The sequence below is a fragment of the Pituophis catenifer genome, unplaced genomic scaffold (genome assembly GCF_029215685.1).
Source record: "Pituophis catenifer annectens isolate HBS135680 unplaced genomic scaffold, rPitCat1.0.hap2 SCAF_2, whole genome shotgun sequence".
NCBI lineage: Eukaryota > Metazoa > Chordata > Lepidosauria > Squamata > Colubridae > Pituophis > Pituophis catenifer.
The window spans coordinates 149,030,516-149,042,280 of NW_027256882.1; the positions used below are offsets into that span (position 1 = coordinate 149,030,516).

Below are 11,765 nucleotides of genomic sequence, written 5' to 3' on the forward strand. Positions count from 1 at the left end.
TAACTCCTGGGAAGCTATTTGATGGCAGGCAGAAGGCAGAAAACACAATGTGCGAAGAAGATAAAATCACCATTGGCAAAAAGAAGCGGCCGTGAAAGACGGGATTTCTAATAATTTCTAATAATTTTATTTCTATACCGCCCTTCTCCCGAAGGACTCAGGGCGGTGTACAGCCAATTTAAAAACACAAGACACAACAATAATTAAAAATTAAAATAATTAAATAGATTTGGCCGATTTAAAACCCCCAAAATTAAAATACCCCAATTTAAAATTATTATACTGACAGCCCTGCCTGGTGGAACAACAGGGTCTTCAGTGGGCAGCGGAACACCCGGAGGATTGGTGGAGTCTTTCCTTGTTTCAAGGATTAGCCCAGCCTTTCACTCTCCGCTGTGCCTTTTCTGGAGCGTAATAGACTATTTTCCAGTCCCATATCAAAAAGGATACCATGCGGAATGATTATGGGCGATCCGAATGCTACCGATGACGCCTTTTCTTTTTAAAAGTAAACCCCAGCTTTAGGGATACATGAAAAGCTCCCCCGCCTGCGCTTCCCTGCTAAGATACAGGTTCATTAATATGAATGCGATCTTATTTCGGCCCTGCTCTTCTGCCTCAAACGCCGGTTTCATTCATTCAGCTGCTGCGTCTGGTTTCCAACTCCAGAACCGGGAAGAGAGGTCAGGTGCTCTCTTCCTCCTGCCACGGTTGGGGGCAAGAAGACCCTCACCCGCGCCCAATAACCGCATAACTCCCCCCCCCCCACTCACACACACTTCCCTTTTCCAGAAAAGAAAAAATCCCGTCCCGCGAATCGGAGGGGGTGTCCCAGAGGCAACCGAGCGGACACTTACTCACAAGTAAGCGCCGCGCCGTCGCGGACTTTTAGCACGGGGCGCTTCTGGCAGGCGGCACCGGGCACCCAGATGCCGTCCGGCCACAGGATGGGCGGGTCGCCTGGATGGGAGATGGAGCTGGGGTGATCGCCCTCCTCCTCCTCTTCTCCTCCTCCTCTTCCCCCGCCCGGAGCGAGCAGCCTTTGGCAGGACGCGGCGGCTGGGTGGCTCCCTCCCCCCCCCTCCAAGTCGACGGGCTGCAGTGCGGAGTTCTGGGCTGCATGCAAGGGAGAGGAGGAGCGGGGAGGAGCTTGCCGCTCTCCCCCTACCCCCACCCCCCCGCTCCCCAATCCCCGACCGATCGTTTATAAAGCAGCATCTCCGGACTCATCGCCTTTTGCTCCTAGCCACCCACCGCTCGGACCTGCTCGGAGCCCAGCCCAGATTACCAGCCATGAGCCATTCCGGCAGCATCCGCGCCACTTCCTACCGCCGCACTTTCGGGCCGTCGGCCATGCTGTCGCCGATGCCCTACTCCTCCTCGTCCCGTCTGGCCTCGGCTTCGTCCGCCACGCGGTTTCTGAGCACGCCTTCCGCCGGAGCCTCCCTGCGCTCCTACCGCGGGAGCGGCGGCGGGGGCAGCGCCCTGTTCCTGCGCACCGGCGCGCCGGGGATGGTGGCTGCGCCGCCGCACCGCTACGCCTACAGCTCCGAGAAGCTGGACTTCTCGGTGGCCGATGCCCTGAACCAGGAGTTCCTGGCCACCCGCAGCAACGAGAAGCAGGAGCTGCAGGAGCTCAACGACCGCTTCGCCAGCTTCATCGAGAAGGTGCGCTACTTGGAGACGCAGAACGCCGCCCTGCTGACCGAGCTGGGCCAGTCCCGCTCTAAGGAGCCCACCCGCGCCTCCGACCTCTTCCAGGACGAGCTCCGCGATCTGCGCCGGCAGGTGGACTCGCTGGGCAAGGACCGAGACCGCCTGCAAGTCGAGAGGGACAACCTGGCCGAGGACTTGGCCGCCCTCAAGCAGAGGTGAGTCCCCCAAAACTGGATAACTCGGGGGTGCGGTGGGGGGTCCCGCCCGGATCCGGGGAATGAAACGAAAGTTTGAGTTCCCTGTCCGGTTTTAGAACAGAGGTGGGGCAGATGGAGCGAATGGGTTAATTAAACGTATAGAAAATTCGCTCTCTTACATTGGAATAGTAAGGGGGCGTCCAATAGAGAGGGAACGTCGGCTTTTTAAATTGGGCTGAATCTGTCCAGTTTGCTTTAAAAAATCATGTCTCTGCAGCGCTAAAAGAGAATGCCTTAAACATATGCAGAGTGCTTTTCCTAGACCCAAATTCAGAAGACTCAGGTAACTCCCTGCCTTTGAAAAAAAAAAAAAGGAAGGGTTTCTTGCCAATGATGGGGTGGTTAGCTGAGGAGTTGGGATGGACTTCCAAAGAGAAGGGTAATTGATTACAGGAGAGATCAGCTGGCCCCAAGGAGGGCACAGGGGAAAATAAAAAGCGAACTGTAAAAACGGATGGCTCTCTGCACTTTGTAACGTGATGAATAAATTAGTAGGAGCCAAATAATGTATGACTGCTGAATAATGGATGTATAATAATGGATTCTTGTTCTTTGCTACCTACCGGTATATAGAAAGCAAAGGTGTATAGTTTGAATAAAAGAATAACTGCATAAGAGTCAGAAGACCGGTGTCTTTGCATTGTAGCCTTTTATCCTCTGTGATGATAAAGGAATTCTAATGATTTGGATCTCCTGGGTCAGGAATCCGGTTTATCTTCTGCCTTAAGAAAAAAAAAAGTTGGGCTGTGTTCCTTAGCAAGAGTAAGCTGCTCTGAACGCTGTAGTAGTGAGACTTTCCTCCTTTTTGGGCAGCTGTGTCCCAGACTCATTCTGGGTCTCTCAAAGTGTTGCATTTAGGAAGAAGCAGAAGAAGAGATAGCTGTCAGGCAGACCCTGTGTCACCATAATGAAGAGTTTTAGTATATCAGAGGTTGGAGGGGAAGGAAGCTGCTCAGCCTTGGACTGGGGTGCAGAAGAGAAGATGCAGATGGGGTGGGCGTGCTGTGCATAGAAAAGAGGTCCTTGAGATGAGCTTGTGGGGGGGGGAAGTGAAGGGGGAGAAGGGTGTGGTGGGGATGAGTCTGGCAGACATGACGTGATGGGGAGGAGGGAGGGGGAGGCTGTTGAAGGGCAGCAAGGCAAGAAAACCAGGCATTTGGAAAAGAGGAGGCTGGGCTAAATATGGGGTGGGGCAGGAGAAATGGGTGGGGAGTGGGAAGAGGGAGGAACCTTCTGGCCCAGATGGAACTCTACCACTTGTTTGGCTTGGTGGCAATCTCTTCTGTGACACCTGGGAAGCCCAGGGAAGGGATGTAACAGAGGACACCCTTAGGAGACCCTCTCTGGTTGGAGAGCTTTCTGAATGGCGGTCAGAGGACATGGAAGAATCAATGCAAATTGGCAAAGGAAAGAGCAATGGTTTGCAGCTAGGGTTGCAAACTCCAGGGACAAACGACAACGACGATGGGGACCCAGTGGCCTTGCAGGACCCTGCTTCTTTTCAGGAGAAATGTTTTTTTCTGCTTTTTCATTTATTTTTCATACATATTTATATTCAAGTGGAAGAGAAGTGTGACTGTGTTCCCTTGGGCATTGTGAAATGTGGTTGGTTCTCCTCCAAGCTGGCAGGGCTCCTGCTGTGGCAGATGGGGAGGTGGGAAGAAGGGAAGAAGAGATGAACATTAGATGCCAAATCTTGGAAGAGAGGCAGCTAGACTCATTTAGACATGCAAAATATTATGGAGCACCTTCTTTTCTAATATATTCTCCTCCTTCTTCCCCATCTTACATGTCCCCTTGGGACAGGGAAAAAAAAATAGAAGTTATCCTCCAATATCCACTTTTTTCAGATGCTTCGGTATTTACCCAAAATAGTCTTATAAATTATTAATTTTGCAAGAAGCATGGAATGAAAATGGTTTCTAAAAATCAATTTTCAAGCTACTTAACTTCATTCCAGCTGCATCTCTACTCTTTCCCATTTCTAGTGCTTTCTTCTTTTTACTTTAGAGGTCAGAGAAACTGTGAACAGGGATGTTACTTATTTATTTTTAATGGTGCCTACGGTACAGTGCAATTATTTTAGGTTGCAGAGAGGTTTATGTAATCTTTTAATATCACATGCATAGGTTAAGAATTAGGTGTGATCAATGTCTAGAAGCAAGAATAAGGCCTGAATCTTAACTCGTATAGCACATTTGCCAAGCTGTTCTGTTTTGCTTGGTTGCCTGAAAATAGAGGTGAAAAAGAGAAGAGATGGAATATTATTTCTGGTATCAACGCGTGTTTAATTATGTGGGCTAGGGCTGAGTTTGCTTAAAAGTTGTGGACCGCATCGGCGAGATGATAGCAACCAATTCTGTAGCATTCTCTCCCAATTTCTGCTTTGGGGCTGCTCTCTGCCCTCTACAGGATGGATGAGGAAATGCACAAGCGAGAAGATGCTGAAAACAACCTGGTTCTCTTTCGCAAGGTGAGCCAAGCCTCTTCTGGACGGGAGAGCACTAGAGGAGGGAATGGCATGCTTGGCTCCCACACCCCCTTATACGCCCCTCCCTGCACGGGTCCTTTCAGATTCATGATCACCCTGCCACGTGCAGACAGCCGTGCTTTTTTGTTTTCTTGTTTACATGGCAACGCATGCATGCGTCCATGTTTGTTTCTGTGGGTTCATATGCTTTAAGCTGCAAGCCTTGTTTTCGAAATCTCTGTTTGGCAGCTGCGTAAGCTTCTGATTGTGCTGGAAGCACGCTCTGTCCCTGGAATCCCAGGCCAGCAGCAGGCCACCCGATGAACCCTCTTCCCATTCTCTGCGCTGTCCATTTTACTCCTTAAATTAACATGAAAAGTGGTAGGCAACTTGCTGGGGTTCTGATCAGCCTTCCTTTCCCTCCCCCCAACCCCGCCCCCTCCTGTCCACCCCTGATAGGATGTGGACGATGCCACCCTTTCACGCCTGGAACTGGAGCGCAAGATCGAGTCCCTCATGGATGAAATTGAATTCCTCAAGAAACTGCACGAGGAGGTAAGGAGTAGTAATGGGCTGGCATCAGGGGTGAAATTCAGCAGGTTCTGGAGAAGCGGTAACAGAAATTTTGAGTAGTTCGGAGAACTGGCAAATACCAGCTCTGACTGGCCCCAGAGTGGGGTGGGAATGGAGATTTTGCAGTATCCTTCCCCTGCCACGCCCACTAAGCCACACCACGCCCACCAAGCCACACTCACAGAATCGGTAGTAAAACAAAATGGATTTCACCACTGGATGGTGTGCAACTGATGCCCCATTCACTGGCTAATAGATTTGGCTTTTTTGAACAACTGTAGATCTATGTGAAACAGGACCATTTGGGGGCTGCTGTAGGAAATCATCCTATCCCATACTAGTGTATCTTCCCAAAGGTAATGGTATCTCAGTCATGGAAGGAGGTAGGTGGTGCCACAATGAGCAGAGCAGATGCCTCAAGAAGGATGATGGGAGACTAATGTAGCCAGGATAGGAAATCCCATGGCTTCTAGATCCTCCAATCCCATCTATTACGCTTGAGAGTTAGAGATGCTGGGAGCTGGAAGTTCAACAGCATCTGGAAGGTGACAGGTTCCCTGCCCTTGGATTTGCAATTATTATTTTTTTAAGGCAACCCTGCAGCAAAGATGTTGCTTCTGGGCCATCTAGTGGTGTCTGGCAGGAAAACATCTGCATCTCCAGCCCCACCCTTGGATGCGTGGGCTGGATGACTGGTCTGCACTGTAGTTTTGCAGGGCAGATCTACTTGAGGAAGTAATACAAGTGGACGGTGGCTGCTTTTGCATTTTATGATCAGTGGGAATATATCTTTTGGGTGTCTCTCTTCCATGTGATGTTATTTCTGAGCAGTTCTCTGTCAAGATTGTCTTCTCTGTGCTGTGCTTTTCGCTACTGAATTATGGTCCCTAATCTCACCTACCTGTTTACGTAGTATGGTGGCGTATGTGATGCTTACCCTATAAGGATCTATCTTGGTGTGTCTGATAACCTCTTCCCACACCCCACACCCCACACCTGATGCATACAGGAGCTGAATGACATGCAAGTGAGCATACATAGCCAGCAGCAGGTGCAAGTGGAGGCGGAGCAGACTAAGCCGGATCTGACCGCCGCCCTGAGAGAGATCCGCACTCAGTATGAAAGCATTGCGGTCAAGAACCTGCAGGAGTCCGAGGAGTGGTACAAATCCAAGGTGCCTAAACTAGGGGGGGATAAGGAGGAGGCGGTGGGGTTACCGCGCGATTAACAGGATGCCTTTGCGAAACGTTGTAGAGAGTAAGGAAGATGACCTTAATGGGAATATGCAGGATGCATATTCCCGTTGAGGACTCAAACTATTGGGGGCAATATGCTGACTCTGTAAACCGCTTAGAGAGGGCTGTAAAAGGACTATGAAGCGGTATATAAGTCTAAGTGCTATTGCTATTGCTATTGCTATGCATTATTGATTTTATTAGATTTTTATGCCGCCCTATCTCACTGTCCCATGACAAAAGAGGCTGGAACGTTTTTTTAACTCCAGGACAAAGAGATTACATTTGGAAATGGCTCGAGTAGGCACTTCTGTAATTCATCGGAGCAGTGTTTTTCTCAAGCTTAACCATTCAAGATGAGTGGATTTCAACTCTCAGAACTCCCCAGCCAGTAGGGGGAGCCCTAACATGGAATAAATGCTGTCTTTTTTGATGCATCAAGAAAATAGCTGCTTAGTGGAAAAGGAATTTTTTTATTACCAAAAAACGTATTGATATAGCAAAATAATAAACCACTTAGGGTGCAGGTTGACTCCCTCCTACTTCTGGGTTTACTTGACATGTGGCACAACGCCTCTTTGTCGCTCTTTAGATGCATGCGCTGATGTAAGGCTTGGTTGGAGGAAATTATTGAACAAAAAATTCATATGAAGCCAGTGTTATTCCTTTTGGGTATAGTAGAAGGAAATATAAGTAAAGAAATTCAGTACATCATGCGCCATATAATCACTGCAGCCATAATTACATTCGCCCAAAATTGGAAGCAAAAAAACACTCCATCAAATGCAGTGACCATAAAAATGGTGCTAAAATGCGCAGAAATGGACAAATTAACGATGGAATTGAGGGACAGAGAGGAAACAGTGTATTATGAGACATGGAACAGATGGCATAATTGGCTTGAAAAGAAGTCTAAAATCAATGTATAGTGAATGTATAGGGAAGATAATAAAACGAAAAAATATATACAGTACAGTAGACATGTAAATATTGTATATATTATACAATTAAGTAACTATGAAATAAGAATGTATATGTATAAAACAATAGGCCTATGGATAAGTTGAAATTAAGAAAACATTCTGATAACGGAAAGCTGTAATAGTGTAATTGTGATTTTAAAGGTTAAAAATGTCGAATAAAAATATTAAAAACAACAACAAAGAAAGTAGAGGGAGAGCCATAAATCAGACTGATGATGCGTATCAGATTTTCCTCACTGAGGGAAATCCAACCACTGCTGTAGAATATTACAGGTAATCCTTGACTTCTATGACCAGTTGCTTAGCAACCGTTTGAAATTACGTCAGACCCTGAAAAAGCCATTCGTGACTCTGATTTAAAGTTCTGACATTTGCCCCTCTCCCACCATCACATGACTTACAGTTCTGGCGCTTGCAGCCAGCCGGCATTTATTATGGCCATTTGCAGCATCCCACAGTCACATGATTGTGATTTATGATGCATGTGTCAGAAACTGGATCTATTTTTGATTTCCAGCAAAACCAAGCATAGCGAACAATAGGTTTGCTTAACGACCACCATAAAAAAGGTCATAAAATTGGGTCCGGTCACATGGTGACATGCACCGGTCACATGCTTTACAATCATCATGACTTATGACTGCAATTGCGGGCTCAATTACGGTCGTAACTTGAGGATTACCTGTATAAAGAATGGGTCCAATGCTGTGGTCCCTGGCTATTCTGTGAAATTTCCACAGAGGGAAAAGAGGCTCGTGAGAAGAGTTCTATGTGGACCTTGGGCTTGTGTTATCAATTCCCCTCCAGCTAGATAATTGTGAATGAGTTCCAGTAGGGTCTCGTTAGGAGTTATTTTGGGGTTCCTTCTTTCCCTTCTCTTGATGTTCCCAAATTCTTGGGTAGTGACGCAGTGGTTAGAATGCAGTATTGCAGGTTAACTGTGCATTCCACTGCCAGGAGTTTAGTTCTCACTGTCTCAAGGTTGACTCAGCCTTCCATCCTTTTGAGGTTGGTAAAATGAGAACCCAGATTGTTGGGGGCAATATGTTGACTCTTTAAGCCAGTTAGAAAGGTCTGTAAACCACTGCAGAGCCGTATATAAGTCTAAGTGCTATTGCTATTGCTGTTCTTTGCAGTTTGCGGACCTGTCAGATGCAGCCAATCGGAATCACGAGGCCCTTCGCCAGGCCAAACAGGAGATGAATGAATCTCGCCGTCAGATCCAGAGCCTGACCTGTGAGGTGGATGGACTCAAAGGAACAGTGAGTAAAATACTCCTCCTGCTCTCAAGCTGGTTCAGTAGCAGATTGTGGCATAGGTCAAAGAACAAAAGAGAGGGAAAGTCACAGGTCAGCTGACAATGCTGTCTTAGCTTCCCTGTGTCCTGCTCTGCATGGTGAAATCCCAAAGGAAAGATTGATTACAGCAATCAAATTTCTGGCTATGACCAACAAAAATCCTGTATCATATAGGATCAAGGATTTTGAGAAGCCGTCTTCCTTCACCTGAGTCTGCTTGGGTTTTAAGACCTTCAGGTAGTAAGCACCTCGTTTCTGCTTTATCCTCACTGGAGCAAGTTTGACAGGAACACAAAAAGGGCCTTCTTGGTGATAGCTCCTCCCAGGCTCTAGAGCAGTGGTCCCCAACCCCCGGTCCGCGGACCGGTGCCAGGCCGTGGAGTACCTGGCACCGGGCCGCGCAGCGGCCGGGGGACATGAACGCTGCAGCGCAAAGGCTCCTGGGCCGTGCGCAAAAGCTCCTGGGCCGTGCGCAAAAGCTCCTGGGCCATGCGCAAAGGCTCCAGGGAAGAGAGCCCCACGCAGGTACGCACGTGTGGCCCAAAGCCCCCACCCCTGCGCGCGCTCAGCGGGCCACGGTAAAATTATCAAAGGCTGATTGGTCCACGGCGATAAAAAGGTTGGGGACCACTGCTCTAGAGAATCACTACATTGACTCTGTCTTCTTCAACTTCCTGGTAGTGGCAAAGACCTTGTTCAGGCAGTTTTGGGGCCATTAGGATGATTTGTCAGTAACTGAAACAGGTATGGGTAACTAGCTGTTGTTCATTCTTTAATTCAGTTGCATTTTAATCAGTTTTTAAAATTTGGTTGTCAGTAGCCTCAAGCACCATTTATGATGGAAAGGCAGACTGCAAATGAAATAAATACAATAAAATGAAGAGGAGAAGCTGCCTTGAGTGCTATCAAGCTATCGGCACTCAACTGTTTTTAAAGTCTGTTGAGGCCAGAAGTTAGCTCTGCACCCCCAGGATCACCTTAATTGCTTGTGAACGAGTGAGATTTTGGGGGTCAGCGTATCCATTTCATGGATGTCAGTCTTGGTGCGGCTTGCTCTTCCATCTTGCTAGAATGAAGCCCTGCTGAGACAGATGCGAGATCTTGAGGACCAATATGGAGCTGAGGTGGGCTCCTACCAAGAGACAGTGGGGCGGCTGGAGCAGGAGATCCAGCACATGAAGGAAGAGATGGCTCGGCACCTCCGGGAGTATCAGGACCTGCTGAATGTCAAGATGGCTCTTGACATTGAAATTGCCACCTACCGCAAGCTGTTGGAAGGAGAGGAAAGCAGGTAGGTCAACGGCGGTCAGATCCTGCCCTGATCATCTTTTAGGTTCATGGGCACATTTTGAATGTCATGGGTGCCACTGCTGAGTGGCTACTGCAGGCAGCATGGTAAGACACAAAACACCGGAAAATGTAAATTGGTTTTGGGCAGATAAGGACTTACCCAAGACACTGAGCATGAAGCAGACATGAAGGTTGAGCCACAAGAGCTACCGGTATTCATTGGGCTCCACCAATTTCTGCTCCAACAAAACATCCGTGTTGGTGGGTGCGGTCTCTTGCAAGGTCTTCCATCCAGCCTTCCCCCACACGTTGCCCTTCAGAAGCCTTGGGATTTGCAATTTTAAGAGTTCCTAATCAGCACAGACAGGAGCCACATACTGTGTGGGAGGCAGCTCTAACGCACCTAGAGAGCACCAGATTGCAGAAGGCTGACCATCTGAAAATTTCCTGTCCGCACCCAACCCGTTTTCTTTCCCTGAAACTTTAATTCAAACAAATGAGCCTTGCTCCTTGCTCCTAAAAGTCTCCAGTCTTTTCTTTTCCTAACCTTCCTGATAGGTAGAGGCACTTCCCTGTTTCCACCAAACTTGCTCTAATGCTCTTTCCTCCATCTCCTCTCAGCATTTTCATATCTAGGCATGTAACCATCAGACCAGGTGTATGTAGGAAAGTCTCTGGAATAATGTAAGCCAGTCTTGTTTTGTGGGATGCCTGGCATGTATTTTAGATAGTAGGAGGGGTGGGCATCAGAAGGTTTATCTACAGCTGTCTTGGGAAAGATACTCCTTGTTTTTACCTAGTTCTGAACAAAGTTTTATAGGAGTATGTGAGGAGGAAGGTGACCTTCTCCTTTCTAGGAGGGATGCCATTTAAAAGAAAAAGAACTTGGAAATGAACGTGTAGAAGTTTCCGTAATGCTCACTGTAATGGCCTGCTGTATATTCCCTGCAGGATTGCAGTGCCTGTCCAATCCATGGCATCTTTCAGCATCAGAACTGCAGGTGAGCCAATAGCCAGGATGGGTCCTCAATGCACCTGCATGCTTTGTGTTCTTTGACAAAGTTATGGGCTTCTGAAAGAGATGGTAGCAGTGGCATAGATGTCAGCAATATTCTGGTTGGACCCAAACATCCCTTTGGCCATATTCTGCACACGCTTTGTTTCTACTGAGCAATAACTTGAGGGGAGCATTTTGGCTCGATGGGAACAAGCCTGGTTTTTGGAGGTTCTCTTATCTCAAGTTGCACTGGCAATCATGCCTTAGCCTCAGTTGCTTTTTCTTGGAAAGAAACCCCAAGGCTCCTTCATTCCCCCCCATCCACTTTCCTTTCTTCCTAATTTCTCCCAGCTGGTAGCCAGAGGTCTTTCATGACGGGAGTTATGAGTGAAAGAAGATAACTGAGCTGCTGGGTGTTTGGGAGTTGTAGTTCTCAGTCCCCTGCATGACCCTGGATGGGGAAGAGTGAGGGGCCTTGAATGCTGAGCCTTTTCTCTCTCAAACCTCCTTCCTCCTTAGTTTCAGAGCCGGATCCAAGCGTAGAGAGCCATACCCGGAAGACGGTGCTGATCAAAACCATTGAAACCCAGGATGGAGAGGCAAGTCAATGATCTGTTCATACTGGACATTTGTGTGAAAGAAGAACACGGGGCAGAGGTGTGATTTTTAAGTTGTGGGGGTTGGACCTAATCCTAGGGCATAGCAAAAAAAAACAAAACAGAACTCCAGAGGCCTAATTAAAGTTTTGTTGTTATTTCAGTCAACCAAAAGAAATCTAATTTCATAAAATTCCCGAGGGGCGCCAGATTGGAGAAAGATTGCCCTGTGCTGCTCTCACCGCCTTTTCTCTCCCTGCAGGTGGTGACCGAATCAAGGAAGGAGCAGAGAGCCGAGATAGAGAAGTGAGGCTGGCCACGCTGGCAAGGTCCCCCGGGGCCACTGAGAGAGGCACTAAGCTCACCTCTTTGCAAAAGTCCCAGTCGCAGATCCCCTCTTCCCTCACTAA

At 48.0% G+C, this 11,765-nt stretch overlaps 1 protein-coding gene across 1 annotated transcript; it reads left to right on the forward strand.

Moving 5' to 3' along the window:
• The first annotated feature begins 1,293 nt into the window (after positions 1–1,293).
• PRPH (peripherin) lies at positions 1,294–11,370 on the forward strand. Its single transcript, XM_070934780.1, has 8 exons — positions 1,294–1,871; positions 4,326–4,386; positions 4,843–4,938; positions 5,966–6,130; positions 8,311–8,436; positions 9,543–9,763; positions 10,714–10,763; positions 11,279–11,370. The coding sequence occupies exons 1-8, from the start codon at positions 1,294–1,296 to the stop codon at positions 11,368–11,370; spliced, it is 1,389 nt and encodes a 462-aa protein (XP_070790881.1).
• The last annotated feature ends 395 nt before the right edge of the window (positions 11,371–11,765 follow it).